The 18,817-nt window shown below is 45.7% G+C and overlaps 2 protein-coding genes across 2 annotated transcripts in view; one reads left to right on the top strand and one right to left on the bottom strand.

The window, feature by feature from the left end:
* TIMM50 (translocase of inner mitochondrial membrane 50) overlaps positions 1–9,231 on the top strand; it is a 43,780-nt gene extending 34,549 nt beyond the window's left edge. The window contains exons 9-10 of the mRNA XM_078858112.1: positions 5,259–5,362; positions 7,764–9,231. Coding sequence (XP_078714238.1) covers positions 5,259–5,362; positions 7,764–7,853 — 194 coding nt within the window. The 3' untranslated portion in view covers positions 7,854–9,231. The remainder of the gene's footprint in view (positions 1–5,258; positions 5,363–7,763) is intronic.
* A 5,374-nt stretch (positions 9,232–14,605) lies between these two features.
* FAM120B (family with sequence similarity 120 member B) overlaps positions 14,606–18,817 on the bottom strand; it is a 34,790-nt gene continuing 30,578 nt past the window's right edge. Inside the window, exons 9-11 of the mRNA XM_078858012.1 lie at positions 16,578–16,647; positions 15,838–16,026; positions 14,606–14,673 (exon numbers count right to left, since the gene is read on the bottom strand). Coding sequence (XP_078714138.1) covers positions 14,606–14,673; positions 15,838–16,026; positions 16,578–16,647 — 327 coding nt within the window. The remainder of the gene's footprint in view (positions 14,674–15,837; positions 16,027–16,577; positions 16,648–18,817) is intronic.

The following is an 18,817-nucleotide window of genomic DNA, read 5'->3' as shown; positions in this document are numbered from 1 at the left end:
CTGAGTGGTGAGGGTGAATGGTGAGTGGTGAGGGAGAGTGGTGAGGGAGAGTGGTGAGGGAGAGTGGTGAGGGTTAGTGGTGAGGGTTAGTGGTGAGGGTTAGTGGTGAGGGTTAGTGGTGAGGGAGATTGGTGAGGGAGATTGGTGAGGGAGATTGGTGAGGGAGATTGGTGAGTGGTGAGTTGTGTGGGTGAATGGTGAATAGTGAGTGGGAGTGGTGAGTGGTGAGGATGAGTGGTAAGGGTGAGTTGTGAGTGGTGAATGGTGAGGGTGAATGATGAGTACAGTCAATATGCACAGCTGTAATCATAGCAGGTACCACCACTACAGAATGTACTGCTGTCTTCATAGCAGGTACCACCACAGTATGTACTGCTATCGTCATAGCAGGTGCCACCACACTCGGTATGTATTGCTGTTATCATACCAGGTACCACCACCACAATATATACTCCTCTCATCATAGCAGATACCACCACAGCAGTATGCACTGCTGTAATCATAGCAGGTTCCACCACAATATGCACTGCTGTCATCATAACAGGTACCAACACAGCAGTATGCACTGCTGTAGTGATAGCAGGTACGACCTCAGTCGGTATACACTGCTGTAGCGATAGTAGATACTGCTATCGAGTTGGTAGATACCGCTATAGTAAATACTAAAACAGTCAGTATATACCGCTACAGTCAGTCAATACTGCTACAGTCAGTACATACTACCACGGTGAGTAGCTACTAGAGTCAGTAGATACCAGAGGTGGGACAAAGTCATTGTTATGCAAGTCCAAGTCGAGTCGCAAGTCATCAAATTCATGACTCGAGTCTGACTCGAGTCCAAGTCACATGACTCGAGTCCACATCTCATAGGTGGGACAAAGTCATTGTTATGCAAGTCCAAGTCGAGTCGCAAGTCATCCAATTCATGACTCGAGTCTGACTCGAGTCCAAGTCACATGACTCGAGTCCACACCTCTGGTAGATACTATTATAGAGTGAGTAGATACTGCTATAGATTTTGTAGTTACTACTATAGTCAGTGGATACAACTATAGAGTCAGCAGATACTATACAGTTAGTCGTTACGAGTATATAGTCGGTAGATACTACTGTAGGCCCAGTAAATACTACTATGGTCAGTAGTTATTACAGTCACTAAATACTACTACACAGTCAGTAGCTACTACTGGCTCAGTAGATACTACGGTACAGTCAGCAGATACTACTACAGAGTAAATAGATACCACTTCCTCTGTTGTATGTAAGGTGTTGTTAGTATATATACCAACGAGGGGTAAAGATATTTTTTGAGGGGGGGGGGGGAGACCACAATTTTCGGAAACCTTTTGACATCAACTATTTACCCCACACTTTCTACAACTTTTTGGACTTGTGAAAGCCTCTTATATATTTGTTGGTGGAGAAATGTACAAACAGGCCACCGGGCTTTGACAATACCTTAGTATCTGTGTGTATATATATGTAAGGTTTTTAAGAAATATATTTTCACCCGGGCAAAGCCGGGTACTTCCGCTAGTTGTTTATAATGCTGTATTGCACTGCTTTTTCTCCTCTTCAATTCCATCTGATTTTGCCAATAATTACTTATACCCTGAGCCACTTATTCTTAATTTATAACTTTTTTTAACTTAGCCTGCATCTTCTCCTGCGTTTAAAAAATAAACACACACACAAAACATGTATTTATTGTAACATTTATTTTTCAAATATGCTGGTCTTATCAGCTCTCGCCACATACAGTGATTCTGCAGTAGTTGTAGTTGCAAGCCGATATTACTTTGCTGTCAGAGCCAATGCAAAAACTTATTTGAGTTTTGTCATTTGTCATAAAATTAAAATATTTCAAATCCGCATTTGTGAGTTTGGGGAGGCACCGTGTACTAGAAGTGATACAATTCCTTGTCGCTGCAGTACAATCTAATAAAAGCAAACTTTCTGGAAGTTGGATTGCTGGCAGATTAACAATGTATCGCAAATTATAGAATTTCTGTAGCATACCATGTTTTTACGTCTGTTTCTAATGTTACCAGACGGTGAATGTTAATGGTAAGATCTAAATACCAAACCACTGTTTGGAATAATGTGGCTTGCGAGACACGTGAGAGAGGGTGTCGGTCTTCTGCCCATCAAACCGTTGGGCTTGAAATGTCCTCTTGCTCAACTGACTCAGGGGTGGTGCTCATTTCCATTGATGGCCTCTGAGAGTTGGGGGGGGGGAATTCCACATTTTCCAATGATGTGAGTTAAAGTGTAAAAGAGTACAAATTTAAGGCTGAGCCGACCGATAAGTACACCCAGGCCAGGCAATGGTATTCATCGTGACCTTTGGTCAAAACCAGTTTACTGGAGTGGTCACACCGCCTTGTAAGACAATACGGTGCCAATCCCCTTCCACACGCAAGGGCCCCCCCCCACTGTTTCACAGTTTATTCTATGGTGCCCTTAGCGAGCACCTGTTAAAGCCACCAATATTGACACGAGTGGACGTTTAACCCAGCCGTTTGAGTCTCCCCAGTGCCGATATTCAGATTTTTTTTGTTATTGCGAACTTCCCTTACCTTTGGTAAATATGATCTCATTTGAAGTATTTATATATTTTTTTACATTTCGGAATGAGAATTTTCCAGCACCTTTAGTTTTTTTAAATGTTAATCGCAGTGGTGACAATAAGACGTGTAACAAAGATAAAACGACAATATTGATTTTGCCGTAGAATTGCGGCCATGTGTGACGCTGCAAACCAGGAGTGACAGGTTCCACCTCATTTGTCTCCCTGGAAAGAGATGAGCAGCATGAACAGTGAAAATAAACTACGTCTGAGCGAGCTGAATCTTCAGTGAGACCAGGGTAGGTCCAAGTCACTCATAATCAACCATGGTTTGTGATTATGGACACCACGGTTTCATCCCGACCCTGACGCCTGTATATTTGGAGTTTGCATGTTCTCCCTGTGGTCGCGTGGATTTTCTTCCGGCCCCTCCAGTTTTTCCCTCCACATTTAGAAACAATGTGCTAGAGTATTTGACTGGTATAATTCCCACGTGATAAAGCACTTAGTTTGAGCTATTATTTGTGGCCAGGTCGCTTCTCAGTGGGCCTTACCTGGTAAAATGAAAATAGTTTAGTTTATATTGTCATTGTAATGGGCGAAGAGTTCTGTGTACTTAATGGGAAGGTTTCACCCTAACCCTTTGATAAGTGATAGCAATAGAAGTCACAATCGTTTGCAACAGCGCTGGCGTCGTGTGACACGTGACGGTTGCCCGGCTATCTATAGGGTGGTAAGTCCTCAATATCAACACAACTTTATAATAACCCCTTGTTTACATAAGGTCATGATTACCAGGGTCAGTATGACCCCTTGCCTCAGATGGATGCTTCACCAGCACAGACGGACAGAGCTAATGCATTAAAGCTTTAAACGTTAGTATGAAAGCGCTAAACAGTCTACGCCGTAATGTGCAGTGTAAACAATTAGGAGGTCTGTATGTTTATGTTGCTGCTGCTGCAGTGGCTCACATGTGTCAACATGGACCTGCCTGTTTCTTGGATTCTTTGCTTTCTTGCGGTTATTTTCCTTGTCTGGGACAAGCAGCTTGCCTAAACTGATACCTTGTTGTCATGGCAACATTAAGAGGCCTGCTCCGTGGCTGTCTGCAGGCAAACACTGCGCATGGCTGCTCATGCGGGGCTCCACATCTGCACCCACCTGCTCTTCTCAGCACTGTTATAGATTGGTAATTCTAAAGCTGTCGGCCCTGCAGGTGCTGTTACGCATTGCTACCACGGGCCCACGCTAACGTTTGTTTGAACGAATGAAGGTGACCTGACGGCAGGGTGGCCTGCGTGTAATGAACACGAGACCCAAGGAACTGGTGGGTGGTGGTGGTGGTGGTGGTAGCGATGGTGGCGGTGCAGCATTACAAACCACCGTAACGATAGTACAAGCACAGTGCCAGGCAGCTGCTGTTTTATTGTGAATGTGCACGTAGGTATCGTGTGTGGATGATTGTTAGGCTGTAAAACATCCGTGAACATTAAACAACAACTATGAGCCAGCACTGCAATTTGTGCAAGATATATATCAAAAAAACTGTTCTGAGCCATTGCTTCAAAGTTCCTCTCGTTTTACCTTGCTCATTTTTGCGTCACCTGTTTACATATGCTTTCGTGTTCGACTTTCATGTGCTGGGCGATGATCGTTTTCATGCGGGTGCAATCGAGTGGTGTTTACGCAGAAACGGTATATGATTTAAATGACGGGGTGTTTGCGATTGCATCCCATATTTGTTAGCAAGCAAACTCGTCTCTATCCGCTTATGCTATTGTGCCCTCTTCCGTGTGCGTCCGTGAATGTAGCGCTGTCCATTGCGTCCCATTTTGCGAGAGTGCTCCTGTTTGTCCACGCGACTGCTCCTCTCCCTGTGTCTATACCTTAAAGCGTGTACCTCGTCAGGAGTGTGGCGATTTTTCTTGTGATTGTAGCTGCCTCTGTGTACGGTATGCTGAACTTCTTTCGCACCGTAAGTAGCCAACCGTGCTAATGGGAGGTGCTGTGGATGGCATGTGAACCCATAAGATACACAAACGAGCAGAAAAATATCTAGTTTTTTCGACTCGATGCAAGTGTTGTAAGATTTCAATATAACTTTATTTATTTCAACGTTACTTTACCGAAAGAACCAAAGAGTAATTCCTGCAGTCACGAAAGCTTCAAATCAAGTTTTAACTATTAATCCATGCATATTTGCACCCATAGTCGTTACATGCATCTGTGTGTCCCTGTGGCGGAGTACATGGTTAATGCCCATTTATGAGATAATCTATTTGCATGCTCAAAGTGTACACCCAGTGTAATACATTGCATCTTTAGAGTCTATTGTGCACAAAATTATCAGGTATGTATGTGTGTTTTCATTTAAAATACTTGTAAAATGCGAACCAATTGCAACAACAAATCATATCTTACAGTAATATATCTATAACAAATAATAATTTACAGCTCCGACAAATCTACTGCTAGATGTAAAGGCCTCTGAAAGTGTCTGACGGTCGTGCAGATATCGTGCGCCACCGATATTCGCTGTTTGCCGACAATTGTCGACGGGTCACCGGAGTTCATAATGCAGTGTGCTCACCCACGGCACCACCGCCGCACACCCAGCAAATGTAAATAAACAACGGCGATAAGTGCATGGCTTGTGCATGTGCCCGTGTGCTCCTACGTGCGTGCGCAGCCATTGCTCTGAGTGGAGTGGAGGACGTGAGGACAGTGTTGGAGAACTACAGCATGGAGGACAACCCAATCGAGGCTTTCAAGCGAAGACAAGCCCAGCTGCAGGTGAAGAACCAAGGCATAATCTGTAGTTAGGAGCAAATTAAATACTGACCATGCATGTGCTTTGTAATATGAAACAGAACAGGACAATAATTGTGGAGGCTCGCTGTAGACGTTTGGCCAGGTGTGGCGGCACACACCTGTAATCCGGCACTGAAGGCGCCGGGCTGATGGAGGCGCTGAAAGTGCGCATGAAACGCCCTCCTATAGGACTGCGAGATGGCATGCATTCTGCATTATGCGGCATGGTGAGTTAAGTTACTCACCTGTCTACGGAATTTGAGTGATTTTTTTTTTATCATTCGTACATTTATAATCATAGTAATCCATTCATTGTTTTCCTCTTGTGTGCAAACAAATCTCAAAAACTACTTAACCAAGTATCCTGAGAAGTGACATCCTGAAAGTCTCAAACCTCAAATGAGACCGCTGAGAAATGAAATGATTATTTGTGATGTTGGAGGTGTATGTCACAGTATGTGCAACTGGACTTGTCATTTGAATGCATGGCCCATATGTCCGTGTCGCGATTTTAGCTGTGGATCACCGTACGTGTGTGTGTGTGAACTGCGAACTGCGTTTTGGGTGTGCGAGCTGTGTGTGGAAGCTGTCGTGGGATCACAGCCCGGACATTTGTCGGTCATCTCGGTTACCCCTAAACATGTGGGTCTGTCCCGTGACCTCCTGCCAGCGAACCTTTGACACTGCATATTTGAACTCATAGTGCACCTAGCTTGGCACAAGCTCTGTGATGACATCACGCCACAAAGTGGCAAATGACAGCTGTCGTGGAAGCTGTGTGTATGTGAGCTGTGTGATTATACGTGTGTGGAAGCTGGTATGTAAGGCACTGTGTGTGTGTGCGAGCTGTGTGTGACACTGAGTGGTCCATCTTTGCTTACCATTGTGACTTGTCTCATTGTGTTTATGCATCTGTGTGTAGAAGATATTTCCCTACCTACGAGTCGTCATTATGTTTTTATATAAGCCGTGTTTGCATGCTGTTCATTCGCTCTTTGTGAGACCAATGTTTGTGCGCAACTGTTAATTGTGTGTTAACAGCCTCCATACCTGTGCTGTTTATGCAGTCCGTGTTTGTGTTACTGTGTGTATAGTTACTATGTTTACTCTGTGTATAGTTTGTGTGTATTAAGTTGTGCGCCGCCGTGTTGCTGGTTATGCGTGCGTGTGGCATGTCAGCATAGCCGTGTAAGCATATGTGCATTGCCCTTGTTTGTATAACTGTTTGTGCGGTGTCATTGTGACCATCGGGAGTCATTGTGTCGTTCGTGCAAACATTAGCGGAGCACATTGTCTCATCAAAATGCTGCTCTCCCTCCGCATGAATCCGGTAGTGGAGAGGGGGGGGACACCCATCACCATGCATAATCAGCATCCTGATCATGTATCAAGGAGTAGTCATTACTTTTTACAATCTCCATAAACTACCGCTGAATACAAATTCTGGTCCACATTGGACCGTTAACAATGTGATCATCCCAGTTCCTATCAAACAAACTAATTTAGCTCTCATCCAATCTGAAGAAAAATCAAGTGAACAAAATGTCAAGTTAAAGCTATGGCAATCGCTCTAGGCCATGGCACCGAATCCCATCACCAAACCCAACGGTTAAGCCATCCTTGTCACTGCAATTTGATCTGCTGCTGCTACAAGAGGCTGCTCGCAGTATCTCTGCGAGCTTTTTTCTGCTTAGTTCCAAAAAATAAGTGTATATATTTATAATCCAGGATAGTCTCAGAGTCTCTCGATTCTCTTTTATACAGTGTTTCTGCTTTGGATGTTTGGCCCATTATTTTTTTTTGTATAATTTAGAACGTGGAGGGGAAAAAAACTGGAGTTAACGAATAAAATCGAGACGCTTAAGGATGATAAAACTGAAATATCTATCTGGAGAGGTCAGGAGCCTGCTCATTGCCCCAGCGTCTGGACGTCTCAAAGCACGTGGTGATGTTTGCGTGGTCCTCTTTTGTTGTTTTTGTCTCCGTCCTTTGTGCCCGAAGGTGACACTGCTTGATGGTATCATGACTTGTGTGCGCACGATGTCTGTGAAGACCGACGATTCGCGAGTGGAGTTTGACCCCCAGTGGGGTTGCAGCTGTGGTTTGACGTTTGAAGAAAAGTCACCTTGTTGCGGCTCCAGTTGTTCACGAAGTTGTCTGTTCGTCTCAACCTTGGAACGACGTTTATTAAACGACAGTGATGCACTAACCCCGGCCTCAAAAACAGCAAAGACGCGTGCTGGTCATGCCCTTTATTATTCTCACCGTCCGTTATCCGTACACGTGCGGCCTCTCTGTGCGAGTCGCGTTTTTGTGTCGCTGTACGGCTACACGGGGCTCTCATCCCATCACGCGACGGTCTGCTGTGTGCGTGCACTTGCAGGAGGAGCAAAAGCGAGCTGCTGAGGCTGTCCAGCAAATGCAAACAAAGACCCCGCTCAGCTCGTTGACCGGCAGACTCTGGCGCCGATAACACTCGTGAAGACAGCCCCGCCTTGCAAGGCCCTCCCTCCTCCCCCACCTTTACACACGCGTCGCTATTCACACGAAGATACTTGCGTACACAGCCTCATGCACACGCTCGTACGTGTGCGTACTCCAGCGTACCACTGCCCTTCATACAGGAGTAAAAGTAGGGCTGGTGGTGCTGCCTAAGAATTCACGTATAATGCACACATTTCACGATGAAGTAACTGTCAATCTACAACACATCGCGGCAGTAAAATGCAATTAACTATTATTTTGTCACATTTGGTACATTTGCTCGCATATAACCGTAATTACTTCCCCAGAATTGTGATAGTTTTTATTTTCATGTAATCCCTTGACTTCACTGAACCATGCCAGGCTCGATGGCTGACAGCTGTGCCAGCTAAGAGGAAATATTTTATTGATTTAAACATTGTATATGGTTTAAGGAAAACGAAGTAGTTCTCAACTGATGCAACAACTGTTCAGGCCAAGAGCAGTCCATCTGCCTCTTGTGTTTATCATTCGTTACTTATTTTGGGAATGCACCTTGATACCGGTTGAAATAAAATAATTATTTGACAATAATTTAACAATTAAGCGTCTGCTGTCATTGATCACAAAATAGGCTGCTAGTGTGTAATATTTTACATAAATGTAAGGGGAGTGGTGGCAATGCTTTATGAACTCAGCCACCTGAGTTTAGCGATGATTACTTCTGAACGAGTTGTGGGTGCCGCGCGTCACTGACATGCACTGGCCAGTGCGGTGAAGTATGGTCAAACAATCCCCATGACAAGATACGGGGGGGGGGGGGGGTTGCGGAGGCTTGTATTCAGCAGTGGCCTGACGAAGGGTTGTCAACTATTAATGTATACCACGAAGATATAATTTATGTAAAAGAAGTATTTAAAATCTGCTGCTATACTGACCAGTGATGCCATTCAGGAAGAAGCAGGATGAGAAGGAGTTACCGTAGCAGTGACAGGTACTGGGTAGAGGACGTGCGAGACATCGACACTCGATGCACATTCATCATCGCACCTGAACAAGCCACGTTTTCTCCTCGTGGATTCCCTGGGCTGATGGGGCTCACCGGAGCTGCGGAGCCGTTTCATCATCTTCGCGGTTATGGCGGTGGATAGAGTTTTTCTTGCCCGTCTCCTCGGTCCCCTGTGCCGTTTCAGGACGAGTGGTTGGAGCTTGGCTCTCTCTCTCTGGAGTTGTTAACTCACGTTCTTGTTTGTCTGAAATTGCAAAGTAAACGCTTTTTTTGTTACTTCCTTGACACTTTGTGCATTGATCTCTGCTGCTCACGGTTGTGACGGGTTCGTCCGGAAGCACCCGGCATCCTGCCATGGCGCCTAAGTATGGGGTTGAGGGTTCTGCCTCGCTGATCAACATCCACTGAGAGCCGGCTTCGGTGTGCAGTGCTGCCCGTTAAGAAATTAGGCCAAATCAAATGACTTTCAAAATGTTGACGTGCACCTTCATTCGGCTGCTTTTCATGTGACGTGTCACAAATGCAGTGTGCGCAGTGCATTGGCCAGCATCGGAGGGCAGAATCGCGTGCGAGAACGTGCAGGAAAACGTGAAGTCCTGATCATGGAAAGATCCTTATAGTCGAATGCCATTGCCAGTGTTCGCGGGGCAAGAAGGGAGAGAACGGTGTGTGGGGGGGGGTATGTCTGGTTCCTCGCTGCTCTGAGTCGCAGATTAAGTGAATACTGTGCGGTTTTAAAGTCGGAATCATTATTAAACAGTACAAATGGGCGAGACAGAAACTCGATTCAGGAATGTTGACACTGACTTGTGCGAATTCATAGACGAGCGAATCTTGACATGACCACTGGGCCCCAGACGAGCGTGTTGCACGATGATCCATTCTCCTCGTGTGCAGCTCTGCGTGCATTGTCAACATCGGAACATCTGGGTTGACGAATAATTGGAGACAAAGAGTATAACTACAATACTTCACCGGTATGTGACCTACACGAACCTCTCAGAATAAAATAACGTTTTTACGTTAATTTTTTGGACGAGAAGGCTATTTAATTTATACCCCACCCTCAAAGTTCGCTACAATTTGCACCGTTGTGAGAAATCTCCTTTTATTGAGGTCTTCATTGTATTAAAATCATAGCACTTCCTACAAATCGCTTTACATGTTTTACCTGCCCAGATGTTTGCAGTGAGACGATTGGCAGGTGGAATGTATTTGGGTAAAGTGTTGGTAACTCTCGCGTCTCTCGAGACGTCTGGCCAACTTGGAAGAGTAGGCCAAAGACCTGGTGAAGGGCGGGGCCATGCTATCTGTAGCTCACTCGAGTGGAGGCCCTTTCTCCAGCAGTGGTGCCACGGTGGCGAGATGTTAACTACCTCACCCGGTATACAGGAGGCCATGGGTTTCGATCCCCAACCCTGACGCTGTATATTTGGAGTTTGCGTGTCCTCTCCGTCGTCGCGTGGATTTTTCTCCGGGTCCTCCACATTTATAATCAACAACATCACGCGTTTAGAGTATTTGGTTGCTGTACATTTCCACGTGATAAGTCGCTTCGTTGAACTTTCATTTGTGGCCAGGTCACTTCTGAAAAAGAGAGCTATTGTACAGTCGCTCAGTGAGCCTTGCTTGGTCAAATAAAGTACTAAAGCATGTGTGGTGGGAGCAAGCAATTGCAGGGGCTGCACCTTCATCTTCCCACACTGAGCTGGATGTCGGCAGTGTTGTCAAGGACGAGTCGCGGCCCTGGCAGCCGGGTTCAGTGTCGCCTTTGTGACTGCCTCAGTTTCATTTATTCGGTATAGGCCTGTGAGCCATTCGTCTCTTGAATCAGGTGCAACCGCAACAGGCAAAAAACTAAAGCATGAACAAGAAAACATCTTAAAGTGACTATGCGCAAACAGAAAAATCCAGGGAAAAAACAGCAACATTTTCCAGAAAAAGCACCGTACACCAACGCTGTGTGCAAACATCCCAGTGGGATGTCTCGTGGACTTTACGGACCGAATCCCTGGCACAAGAGCAGGCACCCACCACGACTGCACGGCCACAATAGAAGCGATACGAAGTCGACTTTAATACATTTGCTACCCCCGGTGCATCGCAACGCCGTATGTTGATATAAATACAACAACACTGGCTTCGGGCGGTTGTGTTTACGTCTCCCCGCGTAGTGCAAATTGTATTCGCCGCTTGTATATTTCCACGACCAAAATGATCTGTAAGTTCTTGCGAATCTTCGTGTGCATAATGCCAAGGTGAAGAAGGCAGGGGCGGTCGCGTTTGGGGAAAGTTCATGCGTTGGGGTGGTTTGGAGGAGTTCTAGGGAGGGAGTTGTCCGTGTTTGCGTACATAGATGCGTGAGCGTTGTGTTTATGTATGAGAGTGAATAGATGCGTGAGAGTTGTTTGAGAGTGAATATATGCGTGAGTTGGAGTGAATAGATGAGTGGGAGTTGTGCGTGGGAGGGTGAATAGATGGGTCACATACCTGTCCACCCATACCCTTATTCTTGTACATGAAAATTGAGTTTTCAAGTCAATACGGCAAACAGACGTTTAAATATGTGCAAAAAATGATCTGTTTGTGTTTCTCGCTTGTGATGGGACTTTTGTAGGATGAACGTTGATATTTATAAGGGCACGGGTTGACAATAAGGTCTGAATTGGTCTGTAATAAGGTAAGGACTGATAAGGAGTTGGCGGGTTTGGGGTTAGTGGAGGACTTCTAGCGCTGATGCTTGTGTGCGTTCACGTGTGACAGGTAATGGGATGGGTCCCTCAGTGTGCGTGTCACACGTGCAGTGCTTGGGACTCGTCGGGTTGACAGGGGTAGTTCATGTTCTTGTATCATGAACATTAGAATCGCTATTCATCGATGCATCATAAAATGCCTGAGCAACTTCCACCACCAACCCCTTCCTCCACTACCTCCACATTTGGGATCGCAGAAACACGTCTTGTGCCCACGTCTTATTGAGAGGTCGTCTCGACCGAGACAAAATACCAGCGAGTTTGTGTCGAGCCACGAGAGTTCTCATCGGGAGCGGGCAAGCATCCCTCCTCCCGATGCTGCCACGTGCTGTGGGTTGTAGCCGTGACCAGCAGTGGAAATTAGACATTCATATTGCAGGGCCCAGAGGAGTACTCGTTTAAGGCTACCCCAAGCTTTATTATTATTATTGTGGGGCCCAGAACCCTGAGTAAGACAGGCTCATGGCTAACTTAAATATCATTATGTTCGCAGCTGATCACGACACCAACACATAGGCACTACAACGTTTAACGCACACAAAGTACATACCAAGAGTATGATCAATCTCTTTATTCGCTACACGCTGATAATAGACAAAAGCCTGACATGTCATAAGGCCATGGTATTGACACTTCAGGTAAATTTACAGATATAGAAAAAAAACATGTTGGCAGTGGGAGAGCCTAGCGGACGCCTTGGTGACAGATTATCTTCGCCCGCACCTCCAATTAGCACATTTGGCTTCGTACGGTGCAAAAGAAGTTCAACATCCACGCGCACACACAGATGAGTGAAACATCTGCAGTCGGCCTGCCACGTGTAAAGCGGTGGTCTCATCGTTTTACTGGTAGTTTAGCTCTAATTGTATTTAACCAGGCGAGAACTCAAGAAACCAACGTCGTCTCGTTTAGAAGGGTCACGTGTGCGCACGTGGCGTCACTGGCGCCAGGTGGAGGGAGACGAGAGTTCCTGCCGAGAGCGGGGCTGAACCAAGGTCTCACCTTCACTTAAAACCAAACAGCTGAGCTATTGAGTATTAAACAAACACTCTCTTGTCAGTTTGGACGCACAACCTCTTACAAATGCTTCAACCTGTATAACGCACCTGCCTTTACAGTGTACGTGTGTAAATGTGTTATATACAATGTGCACCTGTGTATGTACAAACATGTGCTTTTGCAAATGTGACAATTCAATAAACGTTGGCAATAAATCAATGTGGATGTGAAGGTAAAACTAACAAAAAATTATTTGTAAAAGATTTGCAATTAGAATTTTACTTTTATATTTGGAGGTGGCTCGGGGCCTAATGCTATGTCAGAGCACTGAGCCAAACCCACAGAGATCCTGAAAGTGAATCTGGAAAACCACCCATAACTAAAATAATTAACTTGTAATCGTTTTGCGTTGTATTCCTTTCCCCTCAAATTTGATGTCAATTGTGCACTCAGATTAAGGGCACGAGACAAAGTATCCTCAGCTCTCACAAACCGCTGCATCGCGCCCCATTAGGGAACAGGAAGGAGAACGCTCCCCCTAATCAAACTGCCATGTTCTCACATAGCGCCTTCAAGTGACCTCTTGTAGCCACGCTGCAATCTCCCGTGTGCCCGGCTACAAGAAATGTTTGTCGCAGGGCAGTCCAATAGAATAGTTTAAACTGTTAGAGTTGGAATATTCTTGTGAGTATGACTTTTGTATGGCCAATTAAGCGTAACCATTCGAGATTCAATTCTACGCGATTAACTCAGGCAGTACGAAGCTGCGGGCCATGGTTTGCTATTCATAGCCACAGTCGTATAAAGGAGAGTCTTTTATTTGAATCCAGTCAGGCAATGCCCATTGTTGCCGTGGAAGATGGCAGCCAGGCAGTGTGATGGTAGGCAAGTTGAATCTTGAATCCCAAGTATTTTGTCCACACCGTTTCGATCATGATATTCAAGTCACATTACAAAGAGTTTGTGCGTGTTTCCAAAACGACTCTGGATCTCAGCCATGGGTGCGGAATGTTGTTCAGATCGTCGTTGATTGGCAGGTTTGTACTGACTTCTGACCAGTGCAGTTGGTGAAGTGTTGCAACAGGGCAGCAAATATCCGTTGGTGGGCGATGTTTTACAGTACAGGAAGCCAAGGCAATCGCTTAGATTTTGAAGCTCCTGAGATCTGGGTTTTGAACGCGATCTTCAGTTGGGCATGATGAGTTTACTCTGTGGTTGAGTACGCCTGGGCAATTGCCGATGTCCAAGGCACGTAGGCATCCGACCCCCAGCTCGTACCAGCATACAGTAGAACCCCTCTTAACGACCATTCCCGTTAACGACGGGCTGTTGTGGGTACAGTAAATATTAAGTAATGCATTTATTAACCATGTTTCTTTTCACATTATGTCTTTGGTTCTTTCGGTAAAGTCACGTATAAAGAAAAAATAATAAATTAAATAATAGCATACGACGTTTCGATTGCAACACAAAACGTCGTATGGTATTATTTAAGTTATTATTTTATCTTTATACGTGACTTTACCGAAAGAACCAAAGAATAATTCCTGCAGTCACGAAAGCTCCAAAATTAAGATTCATATTATGTGTTTATTTTGTTAGTATCTTATGTATTAATATCCATGGTTTAAATATTATAAAGTACGTTTTTTGGGTGAAAAAGTAACTTTCAATGCTATCGGAACGAATTAAGCCTCTAACGTGTATTTGCTAGACTCGCTTAACGACCAAATCACGTAACGACCGATCAGTTTCGTGGAACCAACTACCGTCGTTAAGAGGGGTTCTTCTGTCATTGTAAATTAGGTTTCCCTTTGGCTTTGCCTGCAGCCTCTTTCATGTGTGTATTACATAAAGTCGGCTTGTGGTCAAGTGTCACGCCAAGGTTGATCGACCTCAGGTCATGCCACGCCTTTTTTTGCCACAGAAAGTCACATCGAGTGTGGCGCTGTTGTCAAAACGAAACATCAAAACAATCAAGTTGCTTCTCGGTCGCCACTTTCAGAAGTACTCCGCCATGATGTTGAAGCCGGAGTCGAGAGTGGCCTCCACCTCAACAGGACCGTGGGCTTGTTAGCCGGGCCCATGTCGTCCACCGACACAAATTTGCCAGACGATATCCATGGCATTTTTTGTCAGCGGTGATCATTACATTCAAGCCCCCGGTTTAATCGTCGGTGGCTGCTTGGGTTCAAAACCAAGATCTCGGCTCATCTGGTTCAGTCCATTGACCTCTGGGTGACCCAGCCACCTCTAGCGATAGTTTGCAAACGTAATGAGAGTTAATCGTCTCAGCCCAGTGACCAATGATAGCTCAACAAACCTTCAGCTTTGACATATTACAATGTAACTCCTTGCTTACCAAAGGGGACTGCAGTATGCAGTGTTTGGCACACGTCTTATTATGAATATCCTTCCTTATCCGCACAACCATTATCCCACGCTTCTCTCCCTTCCCTCCGAGTATCATTCCTTGACTGATTGACCCTCCTACCTCCACCCCCGAAGTCTACCCTGCTAACCCTGACTCCAACACAGCCTCCCCCCACCTCACAACCCTTTCTCTCTGTTAATTCCCACGATTACCCCTTCTCCTCTAACCCCTCCCCTGCCACCCCTCCACTCTACCCCACCCCACCTACCACCCCTCCACTCTCCCCTGCCACCCCTCCACTCTCCCCTGCCACCCCTCCACTCTCCCCCACCCCACCTACCACTCCTCCACTCTCCCCTGCCACCCCTCCACTCTCCCCCACCCCACCTACCACTCCTCCACTCTCCCCTGCCACCCCTCCACTCTCCCCTGCCACCCCTCCACTCTCCCCCACCCCACCTGCCACTCCTCCACTCTCCCCTGCCACCCCTCCACTCTTCCCTGCCACCCCTCCACTCTCCCCTGCCACCCCTCCACTCTCCCCCACCCCACCTACCACTCCTCCACTCTCCCCTTCCACCCCTCCACTCTTCCCCAGCTCACCTACCACCCCTCCACTCTCCCCTGCCATCCCTCCACTCTCCCTCAGCTCCCCTGCCACCCCTCCACTCTCCCTCACCTCCCCTCTCTCCCCTGCCACCCCTCCACTCTCCCTCAGCTCCCCTCCCTCCCCTGCCACCCCTCCACTCTCCCCTGCCACCCCTCCACTCTCCCTCACCTCCCCTCCCTCCCCTGCCACCCCTCCACTCTCCCCTGCCACCCCTCCACCCTCCCTCAGCTCCCCTCCCTCCCCTGCCACCTCTCCACTCTCCGCTGCCGCCCCTCCACTCTCCCTCACCTCCCCTCACTCCACTCCTCAAATCCTGTCGACCACTGCCCATCAAACCACCACGTTCTCTCGAGCCCCGATGAGCCTGGGCACGAGGTCTCGTGTTCAATCCTCTCGGTCGGTCATGGCTCACGTGCTCACGAGTCTTCAACCGGCCATCTGAAACGGCATGCGTAAGCAAATCGTGAAACATACTCCACGAAAAACTGTTTATCGATGCAGAAATGAGGCAGAATACAGTCACTCAAGTCTTCGTACTCATCACATCATCATTTCCTGAAAAAGGCACCCCAGTTTTCACGTTTTCATTTATCTTAGTTCTCTGCCGAACTGCAGTTCTTTGGCTTAAATTACTCTCTGTCTTGTCTGATCTTGAACTTAGTTTCACTGTTGGACCCCTTTCCTTCAAGTCATCAAAGAGCATTTTATTTTTGCCTCTTGGCCAATTTGTCTTTTACTACCGCTGACCCACAGTACCCGTTACTGTATTATAAAAGCTGAAACGTATATAATACCTTAAACCACCTAATGTGTGATCTCACTGATATGGAGGACAATTTCCCTAGATTGTTTCCTCTCAGGGCACTGTCATTGATGACTGTGTGGAGATTTTGTTATTTGTGCTTGTGCACCACCGCCAATGCAGTGTTACAAAACAAAAATGTGCGGTGCGAGACAGGAATGGACTGGGTATGTATGTGACAGGATACCTGCAGATTTGAGCGAGGAGATAGATGTTATAACCTTCAACAAATCTTCAAACACAGAGTGTAGATCTCCCTAAAGGTACAAGAAGACAAGAAGATATAATAGAGCTTTATGCATTAGCTTTAGAAACAATGAGTGGACTTCCATGACCCTTGCATCAGTGTTAGTCGAGTCAGAATTTAATATTTCAGTAACAGTCTTCGTTTAGTCGACAACAACAAGAATAATTTTAATACATTCACAGTCTGTGGGTTTCATTCAGTAATTTGCTTCGTCTAGTCGACTAAACCTGTGAAACATGTAGCCCACTCTTGGTTATTAAATGGTGGTGTGAGGGGCACGCAATTTCCTCTACCCTCAATATATTATCAGGTCAGCCAATTGGTGCACTCAATCATATACACAAACAGCCAATTGCCATATCTGGTTTTCCTCCGTGAATGTCAGTCTCTTACAACGTTAGTACACATCTCACTGCGCCTTAACTTAGGCCCATTAGGTGCTTCTCCTCACAGTCACGCGTTGGTCTTTGGCGGGCAGTCAGCGTCATCGTCGACAGAATGAACACCGCCTTCTCGAAAAGTGGACGCAACAATTAAGAGTCGATGCCCCAGATATGGTGAACAAATGCGCCAGTTTTCGAAGATGAGTCAGCCAACAGGATGCAGCCATGATACAAGCATAGACAAGCCTCTCGTGACTCAAACTTGACGATGCAATAGATTTTAGAAAATACGGTGGAATTTCAAAAATCCCCGACGCACATTATCTGTAATTAAGATTTATCAGGAACTCATAATTGACCCTATGAATAACATAATTACCACTAATGGAACATTATCCAGCAAATGCTTGTTATTACACACTTCCAAGCCATTGATATATACACTTCATAGCTCCGTGACGTTATCTTAAAGATTACATCACCAAAAGACGTGCAATTTCAATTAATTTGGTCATTTAAAGAAGATATGCACAACAAAATGAATGTGTAGTGGGTTCGTCTATTCAACCAGCTATTTGTTTTATAAGAAAGACCTGGAAAACAACAATTATGTTTGGATGATTAATTATAAAATAATAAAAACAATCCTGGCAGAGATGATCGTCTCGCTTAATATGGAAACCCAGCGATTTCATCACAGGAGGCTACCAGAGTTTTGAGTTTTTAACATCTCGGCATTCGTTGTAGTGCCTATGTGAATGTATGAGTCCCCAACAAAAGCAGAGCGCTGAGAATGGCACGGGGATTTGATCAAAACGCATTGTGGCACGTATTGAACATCCCTGCATTTGCCTCAATTGAACTCTCCTCTTCATTCCTACAGTCATACCTCGGTATACAACCACTTTGGAATACGTCGAAATTGGTATACGTCGTGTTTTGGTGAGAAAAAAGTATCTTGGGATACGACGTCTTGCTTGGGATACGACGCGCTTGCTAGAACTTGTATCGGTCGGGATGAGTCACCGCGTACCCGCGTGTACCCCGTTCACGACTCAAACAAAGCGCCGCTCCTCAGTCTGCCTGGACAGTAGATCTCGTTCAGTGCACAACCCTTGCTATCAACTCCTCTCAGCAAGGTAAAGTGACGTAAAATTGTATTTTAATTTATATTAATAAGTTTAGGCATTTATTTTAATTTATGTATGCATTTTAGTAATAAGTAGTGTCTACATTATTTTATACAACCCCATTAATGTATAATATGCCATATAAAATATAATTTCTTACTCTGGAATGGATTATTTCCTTTCCCTTTATTTCTTATGGGAAAAATTATTTTGGTGTACGCCATTTTCGGTATAAGTCCTACCTTCTGGAACGAATTAACGACGTATACCGAGGTACCACTGTATTTGGAAAACCTCCATTGGGTGTTAGATATATAAAAATATATATTTATAGCAAGTATTGATGCAAGGCAAGTGGTATAGACATCTAATCAAGTCTGTTACAGAAATAGGCTTGAAATTCCAAGTTCTTATGCTGGTAACCAGGAACCATTGTTGAGTATAAATGAGTAGCAGTTTTTTTTTATGGAAGGAGGGATCAAGGGCTGAGTTAACCCCCGATGAGCATTTTGGTTTGGCATCCATCTGATTGCGAGCCGCGCGCTCTCCCGCTGCGCCACGTGGCCAGGGAGACGGATGTAAAGGGCAGAGGTACCAACATCGATCATTGATGTCCCCGTCTCCAGAGCAACAACACACAGAGAAGTCTCGTGTGGCGAGCATATTC

This window comes from Lampetra fluviatilis, chromosome 7 (genome assembly GCF_964198595.1).
Source record: "Lampetra fluviatilis chromosome 7, kcLamFluv1.1, whole genome shotgun sequence".
In the NCBI taxonomy this organism is placed as follows: Eukaryota; Metazoa; Chordata; class Hyperoartia; order Petromyzontiformes; family Petromyzontidae; genus Lampetra; species Lampetra fluviatilis.
The sequence above is the reverse complement of the archived record's forward strand: the minus strand, read 5'-3'. Positions and strand labels throughout refer to the sequence as shown.